The sequence below is a fragment of the Myotis brandtii genome, unplaced genomic scaffold (genome assembly GCF_000412655.1).
Source record: "Myotis brandtii unplaced genomic scaffold, ASM41265v1 scaffold351, whole genome shotgun sequence".
In the NCBI taxonomy this organism is placed as follows: Eukaryota; Metazoa; Chordata; class Mammalia; order Chiroptera; family Vespertilionidae; genus Myotis; species Myotis brandtii.
Genome location: NW_005363502.1, coordinates 2,195,580 through 2,219,378, shown reverse-complemented (window position 1 = coordinate 2,219,378; position 23,799 = coordinate 2,195,580). Strand labels below are relative to the sequence as shown.

The following is a 23,799-nucleotide window of genomic DNA, read 5'->3' as shown; positions in this document are numbered from 1 at the left end:
ATGGTTTTTCAAAACCAGGGAATAAAGTTTGAATGGGATCAGAACACAGTGTTAACTTGATGCCACCCCAGAGATGGCTGACATTGGACTAGGATTGGGTGAACTTGGACCCTTGAGGTGGGATTAACGGGCTGAAGCTTTGAGGATCAGAGGTATCCAGGCAGGAAGCCAAGTACCCTCAGGGCAGGGGCAGGTGGGCAGCACAGTGCATATGCCTGTGAATCATGACCCATGCCAGGGCCGCCTCTCTAGGGACTTCCAGAAAAGTCCTTAACATTTACATATAGACCTTGCTCCTGCCACTATTCATTCATGACACTGAAATGGGGAAGAGATATGTTTCCTCACAGTATTATTTGGGGTATACACGAGTCTCTGAGCTGTAGTTTTAGGGGATATTTTAAAACCAAGTGTTGTGTGCAGTTGTGATAAGGACCTGTTCTCTGGCTAAAAAACACAACCCCCCCAAAAAACCCACACACATTAAAAAACCCCCAAACAAACAAACAAAACAAGCTTCTGGGAAACAAATAATGTACTCCCCCCCACACAACCCACAACCCACGCACGGATGATTAGGGAGAGCAGACAGAAGAGCAGGCGTTACTTCTGAAACCCTAATGGGGGTCCAAGTATGTTCTTCCGGTAACAGGTCATCATTCCATATGCAGTGTTTGAAGGGGATAATTAAGACATTTACATTTAAGTGTTTGGCATACAATTTTATAAATGCAGTCTACACTTTTTTTAGTTTTCCAAATGTTTTCAATTCTCACATTTAGTTCAAATATTCTGAGATTTAGTTTTATCCTTTTCTTGCTTCATTTTATAAATAATCCATGTTAGCCAGAAAAAAAATGAAGAAAATATACATGGAAAAAAAACCCAAACCACTCTTAATCCAACTATTCTGGGGGAAAAACTCACACTATTAAAACATGTGTATCTTTCAAGACTTTTTCCATTCATATTTTGCTATTTTGTTTTATTTTTAAAAGTAAAAGTCAGAAATGAAACATGGAGCTAGAAATGCTACATGCAAATCTAAGTTCGTTTTTTCATATAAGTAGTTACTTAATTCCTCTAAGCCTCAGTTCCCAAAACTGTAAAATACAGATGATAAATATTTTTCAATTCATTAAGGGTATATCAGGATTAAATAAGATAATACAAATAATCTGAGTAATATACTGGCTCATAAAATAATCTGAAAATGTTAGCTACATTACTATTACACCGTCACACAATTTAATCTGATCACTTAAAATGCATCATGAATAATTTTCATGTCAATTAATATAATCTACATTATTGTCTAATTAGCTGCAAGTTATATCATTGTGTGCATGTTCTATAATTTATTCTATCAGTTTCCTATTACCAAACATTTAGGGTGTTTTTTATTTTTTCCTGTTAAGAAGCACGCTGTGATAAATAACCTTATGCATTTTTTCCCTTAAGATAATGTTCTAGAGTACTATATTTATGTTCAAATGGAATCACAGAATATTCATTCAAGAGAAGACCTCAGAGACAATGCTCCCACTTTACAGATCAGCAAACTGAGGCCCAAAGAGATTAAATGATTTGCGTGTATTTGGAGAACTAGTTGGGCAGAGGGGAAACCCATAACATCATTATAAATTTGTTTTTTACATTTAATAATTAAATAAAATGAATTTAAAAAATCATCACCCCAGGATATGTTTATTGGTTTTTAGAGAGAGAAGGGGTGGAGAAAGAGAGACAAATATCAATGTGATAGAGAAACATCGATTGGTTTCTCCTCAGGCACCCCCAACTGGGGTTGGAACCTGCAACCTGGGTTTATGCCCTGACGGGGAATTGAACCAAGATCCTTCAGTGTATGGGAGGATGCTCCAACCAACTGAGCCACACCAGCCAGGGCCATTGGATTTTAATATACTATTTTAAAATACTTAACTGCTTTTGAGCTTTAATAAATAACGGAATTAAATTGATTTTTTTCTTGTGGTCAGGTTCTATTTGCTAAATCATATGCAGCAGACAACAGGGAGTTGAACTTATAGTGTTGGCCTATTTTTCTATAGACATAATTTATATGTAAACTAAAAAATACATGCTATGGCCATTCTTTTCTTTTTTTGCCTGTTGTGTGGAAGTCAGTAAATGTTGGCCTTGGTAACTCACATTCTTCACAAAGGAGCCAGATTAGTGTAGGAGGGGTCCTAAGCAGAGGGCCTGGTCTCTTGGTTTGGCTCTTCCCGCGAACAACTGGCCGGGAAAAGGAAAGAGAGAGGCTCCCGTTTCTGCTCATCACATTCATGCAATTCCTGCTCTGGAGCCTTTACCATGGACCCACGGAAGGGGATATTTGAGGATCATCTCATTTCCTAAAATCTTTGCTACAAAGAAAGCTGAGAGTGAAGTGCAGCTGAAGATGGGGACACAGAAGGAGAAAGTGTTGAATAACTGGAGACAATTTCCTGTTTGATGAGGATAAAATCTGTCATCCTTGAGTTACCGGGAAGTGGGATCCTTGGGGAAGAAGGGCAGGAAGAGTGAGCCACCTTCTATGAAAAGACCTCCTGTACTTTGTTAACCTTCTGGAGGAGAAAGAGAAAAACGCCACAGGTGGGAAAAGCCCGGGACCCGGACACAAAAAGTAGTGAGAATACAGAGGGAGCAGGGCAGCAGTGGTGGCAAGGTGTGGAAAAGGCTGGAAAAGAAGAGAAGGAAGGAATCGCTGGTCCTCATGAAAGAAACCAGGGAGAGCAAATAAACCCCTTACCTTGTACAGCTTTTATGGATGTTTGAACAGAAATTAAATTGCTGCTTTTGGAGGTAAAAGATGGTCATGTATCTACAACTTCATTTGGTTCAACCTAATGTTTTCAGAGCATCTGCACACACGTTGGTTAACACATTGTAGTTATCTCAATACTCACAAGGATTGAGGTTAGGGCATCAACATTCCAGATTAAAACGAAGCCTGGCCCTGACCGGTTTGGCTCAGTGGATAGAGCATCGGCCTGCGGACTCAAGGGTCTCGGGTTCGATTCCAGTCAAGGGCATGTATCTCAGTTGCGGGCACATACCCAGTGGGGAGTGTGCAGGAGGCAACTAATTGATGTTTCTCTCTCATCCATGTTTCTGACTCTCTCTATCCCTCTCCCTTCCACTCTGTAAAAAATCAATAAAATATATTACAAAAAATAAATAAAATAAAATGAAGCCTGGCTGATCGAGGATGGAGTGCAATGTGGGTGTTAGGCCTTCCCAGGCCAGAATCCTAGCTCTGATAGTTACTATTTTTTAAATGTTTTTCCTATCACTCTACCTCTCTCATCCTTGCTGAATTATTGTAAGGATTACGTGAAAAAAACCTTTGCTTGGTTCCTTGCCAGACACAGGTAGTTGCCAACTGACAGCTATTATTACTGTTAGGGTACTAATTCATTCATTACACTGTGGGTAAGGGGGATGCTAACCTAAACTACGAGCCAAGCAGAAACTTTCTACTAAAACTTATCATCCTGTTGACAAGCAGGAAGTTTAACTGAAGTCAGAGCATAAGAAATAAACAGCTGGATGCTCATGGTCCAGATGAGTCCAGATTGTCCCTAAAGGCAACTTCTGTATAGGGCTGCTGGCCTTGCACCACAGCAATCTTCTTGCCTGGCCCCAACCACCATTCCTCTAAGGCAGTGGTTCTCAACCTTCTGGCCCTTTAAATACAGTTCCTCATGTTGTGACCCAACCATAAAATTATTTTCGTTGCTACTTCATAACTGTAATGTTGCTACTTTTATGAATCGTAATGTAAATATCTGATATGCAAGATGGTCTTAGGCGACCCCTGTGAAAGGGTCGTTCGACCGCCAAAGGGGTCGCGACCCACAGGTTGAGAACCGCTGCTCTAAGGCCACTTGCTTGCTTTGTGAGTTCAGAAAATAAACCCACAGTGGGTTAGCTCTTCTTGAGGGAGGGCCTTCTCCTGAAATGCCGAAAGCTCAGCTGCCTTCATCCAGGGAAGCCTTCATTATTGGTCTAGCTCGTGACCATCGGGAGCCCTTGTTAGTTTCAGGCCAAGCCATTCCATTTGAATACTCTGATGCGAGGACTCAGAAGTCACTTGTTTGCTAGCGAAAGGATCAGTCATCATAACTTATAAACAGCAAGGAATGTACAGAGAACATTTTCCAAGTCACCACTTACTTTCAAACCATTAGGGTTATAGGTATACATTTTTATATCCACACTGTGAAATAACATTGATCAGAAAAAAAACACAGGAGAAAGAAAAAGAGTACGGATATAGATGAAGATTAAATTGAAACCTTTTTTGTGTTTCTGGGAAGTCTCACTAAATCTGCTCCCAAACCGAGGAACCGAAACTGCAAAGGGAAACTTGACACTTTTTTTAAGGTGTTTGGTTGACAGACGAGGATATAAGAAGGGTGTCTCAGCAGAGATGCAGGTGGGTGGAAAATACCTCAGCTTTTCCAAGCCTCAGTGTTCTGACACTGAAAATGGGCAAAATCATGTTTCGTTGATATATTGGCACATTAAAATTTGAGGGTTTGTTTAGAACAATCTTTAAGTGCCTTGGAAATGAAGACAGATGACATTGTTCAACATATTACTGTCTTAAGTTAAATATTATATTTATTTTTAGACATTCTTTAATGACAGGTTTATTATAATAAGTGCCAGAAAAATATCTAGAATGTTATACATTGCAAAATTTAACAGGAAGGATCACTTAAGTTTTCGTAATTGTTCATGTGCTAACATTAAAAAAAAAATTCCAAATATGATTCTAAACAAGCCAAAGGGCTGTCTTCACAACGTATCAACTGCCGCTGCCTAGCTGGCCAGGCTGTGTACTAGAGCCACGCTCCTCTTCCCAGGGTCTAAATGTCCTGGGTTCATTGACAGCTTCCCCACTGAGCAAACAGTCCTCCAACTGGAGCTTGATGCTTTGAGAATCTGTTTTTACCACCGTGCTATTCCATTCAGATATTTTCATAATTTTTATCACTGAAATTCGTTTCCCCAATGCTTGAAAATCATACTGCTAGACAATTATAATAAAGTTCTTGAGCATATCAGCAACAAACATTCATTTTCTGAAATAAAAAATGAGTCGTATGTTCACAAATCCCACAGCTTGGAAATGTATATGATACACAACATTTAACCTGTCAGCAGCCTCATTAGTGTCAATGAGTAGGAACTGGCAATCAGTAGATGGTGCGCTCTACATGTGTTTATGTTTTAAAATGTTCCTGAAATAGCTCCATTAAAGAGGTTGATATAAAACACTTCTACTGGACAAATGTATTTCAGCTTAAATTTTATGGTCTACTTACATTTTTTTGAAGAATTCATATTTCTCGTGTTAAATGATCATGTATAGCTAACAGAGTCAAAACCCAACTAAAAAAATAATAAATAATAAAGACTTGGGTAAAGAATCATCTGAAGTTCACCCTCACCAGTATGTAAATAATCAAGAAAATATGCAGAAAGACGGATGTGTGTTTGACTATCAAGAGCCCTAAGATATATATTCGTATGGTGCCCGTTTTCAGTATCCATACAGCTATTAAGACATTTTTATAAACTGTAAGAAATATGTGAGCTATTTCAAGATATAATTCTGAAAAACAGACTTCCATGTAAGAAGCCAATTTAGGAAGAAAACAACATAAACAATAGTAACTTGTGTGCTCAAGTGAAGCATCTTTTTAATTTTGAGTAATGAAGATGTCAAGCCAAATGCTAGAGTAGTTTAACTTAATTAGGTGGCCTATTTTTCCAGGCATCCTTTCATTTCCCATTGAAAACTCAGCTTGTATGCAAGGCAACAAGAGCAATTTTGTCTGTAATGAATACCTCCGGGACTGTGCAGAGTAATCATTTGAATGTTACACTGAAGACTGGTTTGAGTAACTAGTTTGAGCTTGTTAAGATGCCAGACTTTGTTGGACTAACTAGATTACTCAAAGCACAGCAGCTTTGCCATTTTATTGGGTCAATGGTCAAAAAGTCAAGTTGACTTTACTCCTGACATTTCTGCCAAAAGGAACCAATCTAAAAGTAATTGGTCTAATTTATAGTTCAAATTTATGTCAGGATCATGGAAATTTTATGGCCCATAATCAAGAATTTTTTTTCCCCAAAATGCTCTTAGAAATATACTTTCTAGCCCCTTTTTACATTTTAACCTGGATAATATTCTTATTAGAAAAACATATAATTAAAAATACAGATATAGTTATTAATATGTTTGCAAACTCAGAACATTATAAGTTTAATAGATTTAATAAAACAGTGTACAAAAAGGAAGGTGGAGAGTCCTTTTGGTCCTACAGCCTTTGTATTGCTGATGACAAAGAGCAACATGGTATTATTGCAGCAATAACTGCCTACTATTATCTAGTTTAGCATCACACTAATTATTTGAGCCCTGTACTTGACATGATTCTCTGTAAAGGTGGGAGAGCTGGTGCCTTTTGTTAATGTGTAGAGGTGTTGACACCAGACAGAGGGGTGCTAGTAGAATGGAATGGGCAGGGCCAGATTTGCTAAATGCCTGTAATGCAGGGTTGAAAATCATTGCAAGTAGAAAATTCAAAGTATGAATGTGATTTAAAAATGTGCACAAAATATTTGAATTCATTTAATCATCTTTCAACAAAAAAATGTTGCATCCCTCTGATGTGTTATTGTAGGCACAGGAGATCCAGAGAGAAACAAGAGTGAGTCCTACCTTCAAAAGCTCATAATCAGGTGGGCAAAAAAAGGAAATTGGTACCAATTTTGGGAAGCTACATGCCACAGAGGGGCAAATATGTGCCTGGGTAACTCCGACTTACACATACTAGAGGCATGGAGGTGTGTGAGTAGGGAAGAAACATGGATCATTCAGCGACAGTGCGAGGAGAAATGGAAAGGTAAAGTGGGATAGGATGAAATAAATTAATGAGAAACTGTGGGGCCCAGAACTCAAGCAGTAATTACGTACAAGGAAAAGAGGAGTCAGGTTCAAAAGTTATGCAAAAAGGTGAATCAACACTATCTGCAATTAACTCAGGGCTGAGTGATAAGGGAGGCTGTCCAAGTTTCTGTCTTGGGAGATTGGGTAGGTGGTGTGAACTGTTATGACTACAGGCAATATAGGAAAAAGAAGTGTAGGGGTGAGGGAGCTGGTTGAAGATGATGAATTTCAATTTTGATGCATTGATATGTTGAGTCTGAGCTATTGTCAGGGACAGGTGTCCAGTGAAGTTAAATCAAACCCAAAACTCACAGGAGAGAGCTGCCCTAGATCCACAGGCGCCCTTCATCTTTTATATTCAAAATGTGTGGTTTGAAATGTATGTCCAATGCTCAGTTGTGTGATTCTAGGAAAAAAATAATATTGCTCTATTTTATCATTGTTGTTTTTTAACCTTGAGGGCCCAGATAAGAGAAAATTTCAGTGGGGTAAGAGAAAAGAAGCAGAGAGAAACCTGATCACAAGCTGAAAATCATCCAAAATGGGGTTCTCAGTTCAGGACATTTAATATTTTGAGTTTACTATGATGCTCAGAATTAACAATAAAAATTTAGTTCATACTTAAGGGATATTTGTTCATGGAAAGAAGGAGGAAGAAAGGAAACTAAGAAGGGGGAAGGGAAGGAATGAAGAAACTGTGGGGCCCAGACAGAAGGAAATAGTTTAGTGAAATAGAGGCCAAGGTCAAGGAGGAAGTAAGTTATTGAAATATGTTCCAATCAAGTAATCAAAGCTTCTTCATGACTTGACACCAGAAAACTCTTCTGATTCCCACTATTAAGCAATTATTTCTTATATAAAAAGACCAGTCCTTTTCCACAATTTTCCCACAGGATCCCAAGGGAGGCATGAAGGAGAGGGCTTCCTGGGTCAGAGAAGTGGTGAAACGGGTTGCCAGTGGGTGTGGAAAACTTGGAATAAACAGGTAGCCATGGAAAACGATATTCTGGGAACTGCCAAAGAAGGAGGAAGGAGAAAAAGTAATGGCACATACTGGTATTCAAAACTAAACATACGTAACTCGTCTTTGTGCCGTAGGAAGTTCTGACCAAGAAAACCAGATTCCTCTTCTGTTTCCTTTGATGTACGCAATTCAAATGAACATTTATAGCTCGAGTACAATCATAGGTGAGGCTACGGAAGGTACTATAACTCTAGGGGCTGGAGAAAGGGGCTGGGATTTTTTAGGGAAAGAGAAGGACCTCATAGCATGTGAATCTGAGTGGGTCTGGGAAATGTGGAGAAGAGTTGGCGCTTGGGGGAGAAGCCCACCCGCTCTGCCTTATGGTTGTGTATTCTGGCACATGGTCAATCAAACGTGACAGGTTAGGAATGAGAAAGGGGTGAGTTGGTGAGGGACTGTTAGCCACTCTTCAGTCAACATTCCTTTCATTAGCCCACTCACACTGTCCCACAAACTCTACAGGAGGGAACCTGCGATTTCATGAGGTATTGAGCAATGTGGGTCCTCTTAGTCAGGGTCTGGAAAGACACAAAGAAATCTTGCATTGCATGGTTCAAATTCTATCCAGGGTAAGAACTTTTTAAGTGGTGTTTAAATTAAAGCACTGAGTGGCCAGCCCACTTTAGCCATTATAGGAGAAAATAGCCAATATTCCAAGAATGGAACCAGAGAGGAGTGGAAATGTCATGAGTTTTTATTACATACTTGTCAGGCTTATTATGCGGTGGTATATTCAATTTAAAAGCTGCCTATCAATACAAAATGATATGCAAAATATTTTAAGGATTCTATACCCACTCAAGAGGTATAGAATGCATGCAGTAGATAGTGCCAAAGAGCCCTTTGGGACTGTCTAAAAGAATATCATTAATTTTTACAGTGTGCTTCCATTGCTGGAGCTATTCCAGCATTGGCTTTCTATAAAAATCATTTCAAGTTTAGAATTATGCTATTTGCTTGCAGCAACATCACAGGAGCAGTAGTGCACCATATGTTCCTACTTAGCAACTTAGTCTGTAAGTCCCAAAGCATGTACTGATTTGAAAATTGAACAGGAATTATAATTGTTGAGTGATGCTATGAGGCAAGTTGTCTTGGATTACTAAACTATGCAGATGTTTGATGTTATGTAGGAAAAAAGAACAAAACTTTTTTTTTTCCTTCAGGATGACTAAAATCTTATTTATGGTTGCTGAAAGGGGTAAATTGATTAAAAGTCCCTAAAAGAATACCAGGTAATGGATTCTTGACCACACTATATTACAGTAAACAAAAGAAATGCTAAGTGCAAAATTTAGCTAAGGCCATTGAACTTGTGTAATTTGTAAAATTTATCCTCCCCCCCAAGTTTGTATTATCTTATATTAGTCTATTTTTAAAAAGCAGTACATTCTAAAAACGTTTTCATGTATGATACATTATTAAAAAATAGTTTGATTCTGGCACACAAACCTGCCATATCTTACAAAAACAAGTATTTGGAGCTCTTTACTCCTTCATAAATTTTACATTCTTAGTAACTCCTGACTGAAATGTTAAGAAAAATATTGTTAGCTGTTTGCTTTTAGCCAGGGCTTAATATTATCTGCTGTACTTGAATTTAAAAATCTAAGGACCCAAGCTGTTGTGATGTATATGCTTTGAATTTCTAATCCTTTATCCAAAAGTCTTTAAGAAGGACATAATGATTCTCTGAGAGGGAGCAGCTGCTTTATAACCGCAATCATTTATTGAGTTTGTGTTTCTACTGTTTCAAACAAATTCAATTAGCCCTTACACTTCAAAACCCTAAAGGCACCAAAGAGATGATACTGGGTTGCTCTAATCTAATAGTAATACTAAACTTGTCAGTACAGTTTTGGGATTGATGGTTAGAAGGAAATTAATAGTAACATTTTTCATTTTTTAATCAAACAGTCCTATTCTGAACCACCTATGGATCTGGGAGGCTACTTAGCCGAATGAATTCAGTTCAGTAAGAATTTTAAATGCAAAGCTCGGCCTTCCAAAGGTATTCTGAGTGTGATCAACTCGGTTGAATGGAAGAAAATGTTGTCTGGATCTTTGAACTTCACCATGACCTTCTCGTCTGAACAATATAGTGTGGTTTTTAGAATGTCTGCCAGAGGAGGCAGTGATCATAATGACTTCTAAATGCAAAGTTCATGCAGAGGCAGGCCTGCCTCTGTTTTGAGTTAAACACAAGACATTTTGTTCTTAGGGAAATTTCAAAGCCCCACAGAGTGCACCCTTTACATATACATTAGATTTAACTCACTAACAACCACCATGAAGAACAATAGAAGTTTTCTAATCCCCTCTGCCCCTCCCCCTCCCAGTTAACAAATCGATTTGAGTAGTTATGTAGGTATTGAAAACTACAGTACTATGCTAGAGTTTCCACCATGGTCACTGTTACAGGAAACTCCAAGCTACCATGGTTTTATAGTCTTCTGGGGAAAAAATACATTCAAGTGCCCCAAATGCTCCTATGAACTCACCCTCACGTTCATTCATTCATTCATTCATTCACTCATTTTTGCTTACAATGTTCTTACATATTATGTTATAGTGGCACCCTAGGGCAGTTATAATTTTTGCTTTAAATGCCCTTGCTGGATTGAAGGGCCTGGTCTTAAGTATCTAAAAATAAATAGCCAAGCATTGACTTTTATAAATGTATCCATTTACATTTTCTTTGGACTTTTTGTTGTCACTTCTCATGATTAAATACTGTGTCAATCATTCCCAGTGAAATGGATACAAACGTGCCCTTGATAGATTTTAATCACATCATGCATTTTGGCTTGAAAGTACCCACCCCGTAGGTTCTGAAAGCAGCCATATAGAGCTCATCGGCCTTGCAATTTTGGTTATAAATATACCATTTTCTTGCCCCAACAGTGGATAATTAAAGCTATTTGTGACATGTGTAGCTTAAAATGATTAACTTGTCTCTAGTCAGAAGCACACATAACCTGCACCTGTAAAGACTTTATTTCCTAAAGGTAAAACAACTGTTTAGGGAAGATCATGCTGGCAAAACAGCTGCTTGCCGTTCTGGAGGGGAAACAAGGTAGTATCTTTCAACAAATGCCAACTCTGGTGTTTTATCAGCTCTATCTCATTAACTGGAAACAAGGCTTAAATGCTTTGTTTATAAATTATGATTATTCCTGATTGCGGCAGTTACTGATAGTGCTACTCATTTGCAATGCAACTCTTTGAATTTGTTTAATTACAATTTGAAACAAGGCAGAGAAGATTAATTAACCCACCTGGCTGGCTGGCACGTAGTCCTGGCTCGGCTCTGTCATGCTCATATACATGTTCTCACCGTCAAACTGCGAATGAAATAATAGTAAACATTCAGCAATCTTGACTGTGTGCAGGGCTTTTTGTTTGTTTGTTTGTTTTTCACCATCAAACTGGAAACTCCAAGCTACCATGGTAAACAGTCGCCATAAAAAAAAAAAAATACTGTGGTTGGGAATATGGAAAAGCTGTCCTAGTGAGTGAGCCACATCTTTTCTTTGATGTTTCTGTTGTCATCTTCCTGACCCTGGATGTCAGTGATTTGGAGTAATTAGTGCTCTAGTAATTACAGCAAGCAAGCAAGAAATGAATGGTTTCCTTTCATCTGCAATCTGTTTTAAAACAGAATGGCTCATTTTGCATACCCTGTATACATATTGCAGTTCAGTTGTAATGAAGTATTAAATGAATGGCATGATTTCTGGGGTGGGAGGGGGGTGGTGGAAAGATAATGGAAAATAAACTAAGGCACAGCTCAATGCATTCTGGGTTTAGCTCTCAAAAATGAAAAAGTGCAGAGTTTTCATAATAGACTAACACTGGCTTCATCACAATAGCTTTATGATTAAAATTTTTAACTCGATAATAATATTTGAAAAAAGCATGTGCCGCTACATCCATAGCTAAGAATGATAATAATAAATAACAATAAGAATATACAGGCTCGATTCTTAAATTTCCCTCTCAGAAGTTTTTCAAAGGCAGAATAAATAAATGTAAGTATTACGAATGCATAGAAACTCATACACAAGTTTATAAGTTAGGAACAAGATGGGAGGTGGAAATTCACCAGGCGGGGCACTGCTGAACGAGGCAACTGTTTAAGCAAGAGCAATAACAACAACATACTTTCCATTATTTAGGTTTTTGAAAGCAGTAATCACTCCATTCAGACTTAATCCCCAACTATCTTTAGTCACTTGATAAATGGGCAAGGCATTCCTTCTTTTCGTTAAAGGAAAAATTTTCCCAAGGAATTAATCAAACGGACTAATACAGCCAGCTTCAAAGAGCCGAGAATGAAAATACTTTCATAGGCAGACTAATTTCAGACATGGGAATGCGAAAATCTGAAAAAATTACTTTTTAAGGCAGAAAAGTGTTATTGATGGAGGTGCAAACACAAAGTAATATGGACATACGTTATATGCCATCAAAATAAAAAAATTGTGTTCTAGATATTGCATTTCATCACCTATCAGCTAGTAGCCCAAGAGGGTTGTCCAAACTCTGGGGACACACCAAAGCCTGTGAACTGTAGTCAGCAGCAGTGGGTGCCTGGAGATTCACATCCGCATCATCTGTATGAGTAAAGACTGCCCTGAGGACACTGAAGCACTCATGAAGTTAAGTTCAAAGAACTAAACATTTCTTCACCCATCACCCTGCAAATATATTTCATGTTATGTGAACAAACTTATCCAAACAGATATGAAACCACTAATTGAGTGATGTGGTTGTTAAGGCAAATAAGAAACAGCACACGAAGAAAAGACGAGCTGGACATGTTGGTGGCTTTGTCATCTGGCTCAAGAGCCCTGAGTCCCAGTGACTTACCCAAGGCTGCTTTTCCATCTGTCAGGTGACCGATCACCTTCCACCCAAAGATGGTCGTAGCCCCAGTCAATCGGCCTGTTATTCCTGACAACTCAAATCCTGACAAAGCATCCTTTGGCATTTCTCCACCCCCACCCACTGTTGGTTTGTTTGCAAATGTTTTTAATGCTAAGATGCCAAAGAACCATTTAAAATATGGACAGTTTCTCTGACTATAACAAACTAAATTGCACAGAAGTAGTGAAGTGAATCAAATACTCCACTGCCTATGCATATTCTATAAATGTGTTACTTTCTATTTCATCTTCTCTAACTCATTTGCTAAATCTGGTGTCATTTTCAAGCCAACTAAGGCTTTGGAGTTTTGGTTTTAGTCTATCCAAAATGTATGCTAATTAAGCATATTTAATATACTGCTCTTGATAAGGACTCTTTACTCACAAAGTACCAATGCTTAAGTAATATTGAGCCAAGGCTGAAACAGCATTTTAAAATAAAATTTAAGTTGCTATAGGCATAACTATTTTATTGAATAGATTCTATATCCCCATCATCCACCTGTCTCTTTACATTCACTGATGCATATTATCTGATTCAATCTTCATAAAAACCATGATTTAGGTATTATTATTATTACCTACATTTTACAATTTCAGATAGAGAGGCAAAGAATTTAAGCTAGATGCTTATGGTTACAAGCTCTTAAAAGGCAGGTCTAGGATTTAACGCCAGGCAGCCTGGCTTTCTAGAATATGCGCTAAACCTCCAGAACATATAAATATAGTCTGAATCATAATGATGAATTAACTATCAATTCTGAAAGTGTCAAAATTATCAAAGCAGGTCATTGGCAATATCTCAATGATGTTGAAATATTGTCCACAATGTCTATGGAATTGTGAGACTTACAAAAAACATGATCCTCAAAGAACAAAGCGAAAAGTATCATACTCCCTGACTTCAAGTTATATTACAAAGCGACAATAATAAAAACAGCATGGTACTGGCAGAAACAAAATAGACACACAGACCAATTAAACAGAATTGAGAGCCTAGAAATAAACTCACATGTATGTGAGCAAATATTTTTTCACAAAGGAGCCAAAAACATAAAATGGGAAAAGAAAGCCCTTTAATAAATGGTGCTGGGGAAATTGAAAAGCCACATGCAAAAAAATGAAACTAGACTGCTATTTGTCACCATATACAAAAATTAACTCAAAATAGATCAAAGACCTAAATATAAAACCTGAAACAATAAATTACATGGAAGAAAACATAGGTAATAAACTTATGGACCTTGGTCTTAGAGAGGATTTTATTAATTTGACTTCGAAGGCAAGGAAAGTAAAAGCAAGAATAAATGAATGGGGCAATATTGAAGTAAATATCTTCTACACAGAAAAGAAATCATCAATAAAATAAAAATGCAATGAAACGAATGGGAGAAGATATTTGCAAACAACACCTTCAATAAGGGATTAATATGCAAAAATATAAATAATTCAACAACAAGAAAACAAACAATCCATTTTAAAAATGGGCAGAGGATATGAACAGACACGTCTCCCAAGAAGAGATAAATATGACCAACAGATAAATGAAAAGATTCTCAGCTTCACTTGTTATTAGGGAAATGCAAATCAAAGCTACAATGAGCCTGGCCAGATGGCTCAGTCATTTGAAGCGTTATCCTGGACACCAAAGGTTGCAGATTTGATTCCTGGTTATGGCACATACCTAGATTTCGGGTTCAATACCTGGTTGGGGTGTGTATGGAGACAACCAATCGATGTTTTTCACATCGGTGACTCTCTCTCTCCACCTCCTCTCTCTCTCTCAAACCAATAAAGACATAACCTTGGATGAGGATTTTAAAAAAAACCTACAATGAGATACCACCTCACACCTGTTAGAATGGCTATTATCAGCAAGACATGTAATAGCAATTGTTGGAGAGGTTGTGGAAAAAAAGAAATTCTCATTCACTGCTGGTGGGAATGTGAACTTGTATAGCTACTATGCAAACAGTATGGAGGTTTCTCAAAAAATTAAGATAAGAGTTAGCATATGTCCCAGCAAGATAAATGTAGTATTATTCATTGCAGCATTATTCATGGTGGCCAATACCTGAAAACAATTGAAGTATCCTCGAATAGAGGATCAGATAAAGAAAATGGGGTACATATATACAATGAAATACTAATAAGCCATGAAAGTAATAAAATATCGTCATTTGCTATGAGAGAGGAATTTTGAGAATATTATTCTAAGCAAAATAAGTCAGATGGAAAGAGTCAGGACCATATGATTTCACTCATTTGTGGGATATAAAACTGAAAGCAAAAAATGAACAAATAAGACAAAAACTCATAGAGACAGACCAAGTATGGTGGTTACCAGGGGGGAAGGGGTGGGGGGGGGAGGTAGTAAAAGATAAAGGGGGTCAAATATATGGTGACAGAAGGAGCTTTGACTTTGGGTGATGAACACACAATGCAATATACAGACAACATATTATAGAATCATACACTTAAAACTTAACCAATGTCACCCCAATACATTTAAAAATTTAAGAAACAAACAAAAAAACCCCCATGAGCCTTGGTGAGCTGCCAATTTAATAATCAGGTTGGTAGAATGTTCCTGGATGTTTTCCAATTAACCCTTAAAAAACCGAGACATGGTATGATCATTAATTGTATGTCTACTTGACGGGGCCACATGTGCCCAGATATTTGGTCAAATATTATTCTCGATGTGTCTGTGAGGGCATTTTGGGGTGACATTAACATTTGAATTGGAAGACTGAGTAGAGAAGACTGCCCTCTCCAATCAGTTAAAGGCCTGAATAGAACAAAAATGCTGATCATTATGAGAGAAAGAGGAAACACCTCCAGCGTGACTATTGATCTGGGACATTCATCTTTTCCTGCCTTCAGACTCAAACCGAAACATCAGCTCTTCTTGGGTCTCAAGCCTGACAGCTTCTGTCCTGGAACTAAACCATTGGCTTTCCTGGGTCTCCAGCTTCCCCACTACAGATCGTGGGGCTTCTCAGCCTCCATAACTGCATGAGAGGGTTCCTTATAATAAATCCCTTTCCTTGTCTACTAGTATATACATCCTGTTGGTTCTGTTTCTCTGGTGAACGTAACTAATACAGGTGGCTTCCTCTATTCCTTCTCAAGATATTCATGACTGTTCCAAAAGCTTATTTCTGGAGGACATACAATGTAGAAACACATAAGAGATGGCATGTATTTCATGCTATTGTTTTCTTTAGGGGAGAAGAAGCCATGCGATTTTGCCATGAGAGTCTGTGGTCTCAGAGCCCACTCCCTGTGCCCTGGTGCATCCCCCATGCATTCACAACGCCGCCCTGCCCTTTTACTTGTTGAATTCTCCTTCCATCCCTCAACTCCCCTTAGTCAGGGCTGAGCTCTGGGCTCCTGTAGGCAGTCCTCTGGTTCCAGACAGGTCTTGTTGTTAGGGGACTAACTCCACTGGCTGTGAGCTACCACAGGGGACAGGACACATCTTAGTGATCTTTAGTGCCTCTGTATCTGAGGGGCAGCACATACAAACTCCTCAAAAAATGTCTAGTTAACAAAAATTAAATAATATTTGCTTGATTAAATAGATTGCCTTCCCAGAAAAATCAGTGATTTAGAAGAAGAAAATCAGGCTTTCAGAGAATGGTTTGAAGGATTTTAAATGGAGTCAACTCAAAGTTTTACCGTGAATTAAAACTGGTTGCTATAGGAGTGTACGCTTTTAAAAAGAAAAAAAAATAATGTACAGAAAAAGCTCAAATGCTAGATCCACTTCTTCCTCAAGATTTTTATTTAAGTATAAAACATATAGATTGGCCAAGAATCAAGAAATCCAGATCTAAATGAGTGTATGCCTACTTCTGACACACAAACTAAACCACGGATGTGTGTCAGACAGGCCTGTCCGTACCCCTCGTGATGGGACACACTTTTGGACTCAGGAAGAAAAATAAGTCAAGATTCTAGGGGGCCAACCCCTCCCCACATAGACCTTGTCAGGTGAATGTCATCATTGTACTTTTCACATCTCCACCCAATCCCACCCTGCCCAGGAGCTGGTTCCAGGGATCTCGACAGGCCTCATGCTGATGCAACATTCTTAGGATGCAAACTGTGGCATGGGGGCATATCATGCTGTCATTTGAAGTAGAGCTATATAGTGCAATAGAGTCTTAGAATTTTGGACTTGGAAAGGTCTCTGAAGGCATTGTAGCTGAACTCCTCATGTTATGACAGAAAGAAACAGACTGTTATTGGCCACATGGTCCATCTGTGAATAGAATAAAGGTCTGGATTTCCAGTAGAAGAGTTGTCCACGCTGACATACTGCTTCATACTCCATCACTCATAAACAGTGGGGAATCAGGCTCTACGACTATTTGGGAATGGCTTGTTTGCAAACCCCATGGTCTTGAAGGCACAGCATTTGCATTATTACATCAATGACCCCACTTTATTTTTACCTGGACCACATATTAGATGAACCTTAATAATAATTGTTGCAATAACTTTGTTTTATTAAAAATTACTAACTACATTTCCTTATTCTTTATGGTTATCGCAGTTATTATTCTTAGAGTCAACTGAATTTAGGCATTTTAACTTTTCCAAATGTACCTAAGCATACTAGGACTTTTAATTTCCATGTTTTCTCAATTTAAAACCTGAAGCAAAATTTGAAAAAATAAATAGGCTGACTTATTTGAATCTAAATGTAAATGGCATCCACTCAGGATTAGCCTTTCTGACCAAGCGCTTTTATACTCTTTATTGTGTTTTTATTTCAAAGCACCAGGGGATGCAATCACATAAAAAGTCATTTATAATCTTCTACTACAGTTTTTTGAAATTGTTTTTAGAGGATATTAACCAAACCCATAATCCCAAAGAGCTTTTCAAACTAGGTAGTTATTATTTCTTCTATTTAAAAACCGAGAGCAGACATCCAACACTGTCTGAACATAGTGAATGATGAGCAAAAATGGGCAACATTAGGCTACCGAAACCACTAAAACAAGAAAAATCAAAGATAGAATGTGAAGTGTAAATCAATCATTAGCGCTAGGACAGGAAATGGGATCTTTTTAAGGAAACCATTAGAAGAAAACCAGAAAACTGCTACTGGGGAGAGTGGGGTGTGTGGGAGCTCATGGAATTCTTGAAACAGTACCACATTGTAGGGCCTATAAAAGGGAAACCTTACATTTCTGATTTTTCCTGAAGGAATATTTGATACTTTGATTTTTTAAAAAGAGCTAAAAATGGAAATGCTTATAATAGGGAGTTAATTTGACATTTCTTAGAAGAGGCATTATAATAAATCATTATAAGAGAGGGTAATAGTCTGAAAATAAAATTTCCATTTTTGTATTGCTTGGCTCAATATAAGACTACAAGTCATAGAATTTTTCTTTTTCTTTCTTTCTTTTTTTTTTGTAATGGAAGAAATAACTTCAGTTTGGGCCATGAAATCAAAGACGTAGGCTGTTCTGTGTAGAGCAAGGCGTTGTGAGCACGATGTGAAGGGAGATAATGTACCCTGAGCACAGTTATCAGGTAGCTGACACCCATAGTAACCAATGCTACCATATCCAATGGTAATGTAGCCAACAAAAGCAGAGCAAGGTGCACCCCTGCTTCACTACGCATCCTGCCCTTCGCAACGAAAAAAGGCAGGAGACACTAGAGAGAGAATAGGTATTTATCTCCCCGCTTCAAGGCTGAACTTGTTCACTCAATGGTCTAAGACAGTCTGCCTGCAAGCCAAGCCGGGTAGAATGAAACCAGTACTGACTGAGCACAGTGGGCCAGAAAGTGGCTGGCAGGGCAAGGCAGCAGACTAGCCGTGTGCAGGCTATCGATACCCAAGGACAGGAAAGCAGAATTAGGCTATCAGTGCTGTGAATGGATGTGCATTACAACCTGGGAGCACACCGAGCTGGACTAGGAAAGAGAAACCCCTCTCAGCTGAGCTCCTGTCACTTGAACTTGAGTGGTAAACACTCTGCAGAAGATCTGAATGCACAGAGAGGACATGTCCTCTGGGCATAGCTTGGCGGCTTGTAAGCTTGGCCACTGGAAGGGTAGAAATCCTACACTACCCACAACTAGAATATCATAACCGCAACTCAGAATCTGGCCTCTGTTTGGAACTGAATTTATATTCTAATTTTTGTCCTATTTTTGCATTTATTTGGGAGGCAATTGCATATCATATTTCCTTTGTTAACTTTGAGAACTGAAATGTTCAGTAATAATGCTATGCATGTATCTTGAATCTGTACTCGCAAGTGCTGTCCTATGCTCAAACTCAGTGGCATGACTCAAAGAGTCGTTAACAGCATTATCCCTCTGTTGCTAAGGGTATGGCTGAAATGCAATATTTGTTAGTTTGTTTTGTAAACAAACACACTAAACTTATTAACTCAAAATGAACACTGTATCCTTTTAAGTAGTCACCTTATAGGCTCCACGTTAGGATAACACCGCTATTACGATTCAAAACAGTTTTAACCTTTGCAAGCACTTTCTAATTGCATTAAATATACTACGGCATTTCGTTTTCATAACAGTCTTGTAAAAATAAATAGAAAAACTAGACTGTTACTACTCCCATTTCACAGGTGCCAAAACTGAGACACAAAGAGGTTAAGTAAGTTGTCTGAGACAGATCCAGTCACAGGTCGTGTCAGCCTGTCTGGCCCTCAGGCCTTGGCCACTGGCCTTTGCTTCTAGGAATGACTTTCATCGTTTCCACGGTCATGCAGCTCCAGACACACTCCAAGGAAATATGGCTCTTTGGCAAGCCCTGGCCCAAGCATTGCCTGAGGACTCTTTTTTAAAAAAAATATGTTTTTATTGATTTCAGAGAGGAAGAGAGAGGGAGAGATAGAAATATCAATGATGAGAGAATCATTGATTGGCTGCCTCCTGCACGCCCCCTACCGGGGATCGAGCCCACAACCTGGCATGTGCCCTTGACTGGAATTGAACCAGGGACCCTTCAGTCTGCAGGCCAATGCCCTCTCCCCTGAGCCAAACCAGTTAGGGCACCTGAGGACTCTTTAGAGAAGTCTAGTTGCAAAGCTGTGGCAGTGTGGAAGCATGTGCCTTCTTTGCCCAGCCAGCATGGCTCAGTGGTTGAGTGTTGGCCGATGACCCAAGGGGTCAAGGTTCTATTCCTGGTTAGAGCACAGGCCCAGGTTGTGAGCTCGATCCCCAGTGTGGGGCATGCTGGAGATAGCCAATCAATGATGCTTTCTCATCACTGATGTTTCTATCTCTCTCTCCCTTTCCCTTCCTCTCTGAAATCAATAAAAATATATTTATTAAACACACACACACACACACACACACACACACACACACACACACACACACACACACACACACACACACACACACACACACACACACACACACACACACACACACACACACACGTGCCTTCTGTTTGGCTCTCCCTGCCTCCCTGCTCTCTTCCTTGCTCCCTCACTCCTGTTTTCCTGGGCTTGCACCCCCAGTGCTAACATGCCAGCTTTCACTACAGGCTCTGCTTTCTGGGCAACTTGGACTAAGACAGTGTGACAGCACTCTTAACTGCAATGCTACACTAATCTCATCCCCTCCTTGTTCTGCTTTTATTATATTATTTTTAAGAATCATTAATTCTATTGTGCAAGGATAGAAACAAACATATAAAACAATAATAAATAGAACTAGGATTTTCTTATATCATGAAAAACAACAGTTTCAAGAAAATAGAAGCTAGTTTCTAGAAACCTTCATGAACCCCAGGATTCCAACAGAAAGCAACTCATTTTCATTATGCATTATTTAAGAAAGAAAAGAATGTATGGGTAAAAGCAATCACTCCAAATTGACTCTAGTAAATCGAATGGAAATAAGTATAATCAAATCAAAACTCGCACAAAACACACCTTTGGTTTTTACTTAAAGGCCTCCACAAGGTAGGTGTCTGAGGTTGGAAAATCGGGAGCTATGATTTCTGATCCCACATAGGAGCCTTGTTTTGGAAATGAATTTTCCACTAATTTGCAAGTTTCTACAAATTATAAAGCTGTAAAACTATATTATATAGTTGAAATTCAATGTTGTTTCAAATTATTGGTTCAGAACATTTCTTTGAGTTGTCATGTTTTAGGCAAATTTTTCTGAGTCCACCTAGTAAAGGAAGAATTTGAGAAATACGTTCAAACTCACTGGCAAGCCTTACCTAAGCTCACTATTTGCACATTATATCAGTTCTCACCTCACTTACCATGGTAGTAAATCCTGCATAGAAGTGGAATGGAAAGTAAGAAAGACATTACTTCTTTTGGTAGGGGTGGGGGGTAGTTCTTTCATTGCTAGTATTCCCTCTTAAGAACAGTGAACATTTCTTAGTTCCTGACATGTAGAGAAAAAGGTGAGAATGTTTCTCTACACATGAATGGTATGGAAAAGCATGTTCTGTTCTGGGAACCTCAAAACCAAAAATATGGAAGAGACTAGCAGAAGTTCAAAGCATTGAAAATGCTATTCAATTTGAATGGCAGATGTCTAAAAAAGAGGAGTTAGAATTAGACTGGTTAGGCCACAACTGGGTGGGATAAAAAATACTTTAAAAGGTTTGAGGACACACAACTCTTAAGTGATTTTGAGATTAAAATGGTAGTACCTACCTACAAAAAGAAAGGTACAGAGATATTAAGATGGAGATTCTCACTTCCCTATTATGATTACTCAGAAGATAAGATTGCGACTATATATAACAATAATGTTACATGAATAGCCTTTTGATAGTAACAGGACAGGACAGGTGTTGAAATATATTTTGGTCAAGTTCAGAATGAACCTGACCACTTAGAAATACAAGTGGTTCTGTCTAGATCCACTCCATTTCCTTTGTGAGATCAGATTTGACATTTATTTTTTTTCAGGTCCCAGACAGTTTGTTTTCTAAATGAAAAGCTAATGACGTTTTAAATAAGTGGATTAAATAGCAGGAAGAAATCCAGGCATTCAGCGTGGGTTTGTCCACGTGGAAGAAGAGTTCTGCTGGCATTGTCTTTCACTTTAAGAGCCTTGAAACGTCATTCCATTTATTTGTTAATCAAAAAGTATAATTTTTGGCTTTTCTTTAACACCTTCAAATACTATAGAGTAACATCTATTTTGCTCCTTTTTTAGTCTCCTTTTAAAACAGTGATTTCATGTGTCTTCCCCTGCTGACTTAGCCCACATTTTTATGATGGTTATGGATCATTTTTCCTTGCTTTGGCTTAAGGCTCCTGCATAAGATGTCCCCACCCCGAGGCACATGCATTCCACATATTGATAAATTTCAACTCTACAGTTTCTTTTTATTGTCTCCTTGCTTATTCCAGTTCTAACTCTCCCTCATTCTCCCACTTCCATCTGACTCTTTGGGGAGCATGGGGTGGGAGAGTATTCTCCCAAATACTTCTTCAGCCCTTTTGACAACATCCTTTTCAGCATGTGTTGCCAGGAACACGTTGGAGCTGAAACTACAAGGGTTGTTGCTGAAAACAGTGTGCCCATTTCTACTGAAAGCCTTATTTAGACTGCATGTGAGGGGTGATTGGTTTCCTCTATTTTACTTTCTAGAATGACACCAGATGATGCTCTTTTGCTGAAAATTTGAGAGAATAGTACTCTCAGAGGTGTGCCATCTAGCATGATCTTGCTGTTATATCAAAATCAATGGCAAGTGACACATTTACAGATTAAATGATTCATTTACTTATTCATTCATTCATTCATTCATTCATTCAACAAATGCTCACATCGCACCTACTGTGTACCAGGTCTCAGTCTCAGTGATAGCAACAACATTTCTTGAATATTTACTGTGTGTCAGTTACACACATGCATTGACTCAATTTAACCGACAGCAACCTTCGAGGCAGTATTTGTGTCCTTTTACCAATAAGAAGGCTAAAGCTTAAAGAATTAAGTCACTTGGAAGGGGTAGCACAAAGCCTCAATTCCAGGTCTGTCTGATGGCAGAAAAGCACCTAATAAGATATCTGCTAAGAAAACAAATCCTTGCAAAAGAAGGAGATCAATCAACATGCAAGACTTAGATATCCCAAAGTGACTGCAGAATTAGTGAATATCATAACATATTCAATGACTACCAGGACATCTGACTTCATTCTATTATTTTAGTGACTATCCCTCCCCCCTAAAAACAATGGGTACTACTGTAAGCACATACACTATGCCATCGCCCACTCTAACTGGACCAGAGCAGTCCTCAGCAGATGCAGAAGGTGTGTTGGAGAGACCATGTAGTTGAGTGATTCAGAGTAGGTTTGAGATCCATCCCTGCCTCTCAGCTGTGGAACTTGGGAAGATCTGGCCTCTGTGAACCTCAATGGCCCTATTACAGGATTGTCATGAGGGCCGGACCTACATGAGAGGCACCTAGGATAACACACATGTCTAGCAGATACTCAGAGCAAGTCCCTTACTTTCTCTTTACTGCTTGGTGACCTAGACGAAGCCAAGAAACTAGTCTTCTTCTCCTCCACTGCTTAAAATCCTTCAGTGCTCCCTATGGTTTCAAGGTAAATTCCAGCGTCCTTAGAACTTAAGGCCCTTCCTGATGTGAACAACTGTACCCCTCGTTCATGGCTGGTGTCGCTAACGGGCCAGGGCTAGTGCCATACCAGATGTTCAATATTCTTAACATTACTCCTGTCTGTATCGCTTGTTCCTCTACATTTCACCAACGCTTAATGATTTTCACATGCCCCCCCAAGAAATAAATCCCTGCCTTTATTCTTTCCCACCATCTCCTCTAACTGTACACCTTTCACCTCCTACTCTGT

The 23,799-nt window shown here is 38.8% G+C and overlaps 1 protein-coding gene across 5 annotated transcripts in view; it reads right to left on the bottom strand.

Moving 5' to 3' along the window:
* Window positions 1-23,799, bottom strand: part of TOX (thymocyte selection-associated high mobility group box) — a 310,502-nt gene that overhangs the window by 139,087 nt on the left and 147,616 nt on the right. For 4 of the 5 annotated variants that reach the window (XM_005871646.2, XM_014544102.1, XM_014544103.1 and 1 more), the window contains exon 2: window positions 11,291-11,356. In XM_005871646.2, coding sequence (XP_005871708.1) covers window positions 11,291-11,356 — 66 coding nt within the window. Of the gene's footprint in view, window positions 1-11,290; window positions 11,357-12,884; window positions 12,918-23,799 lie in introns of those variants that run through there. The other variant, XM_014544104.1, reaches the window with a different exon arrangement.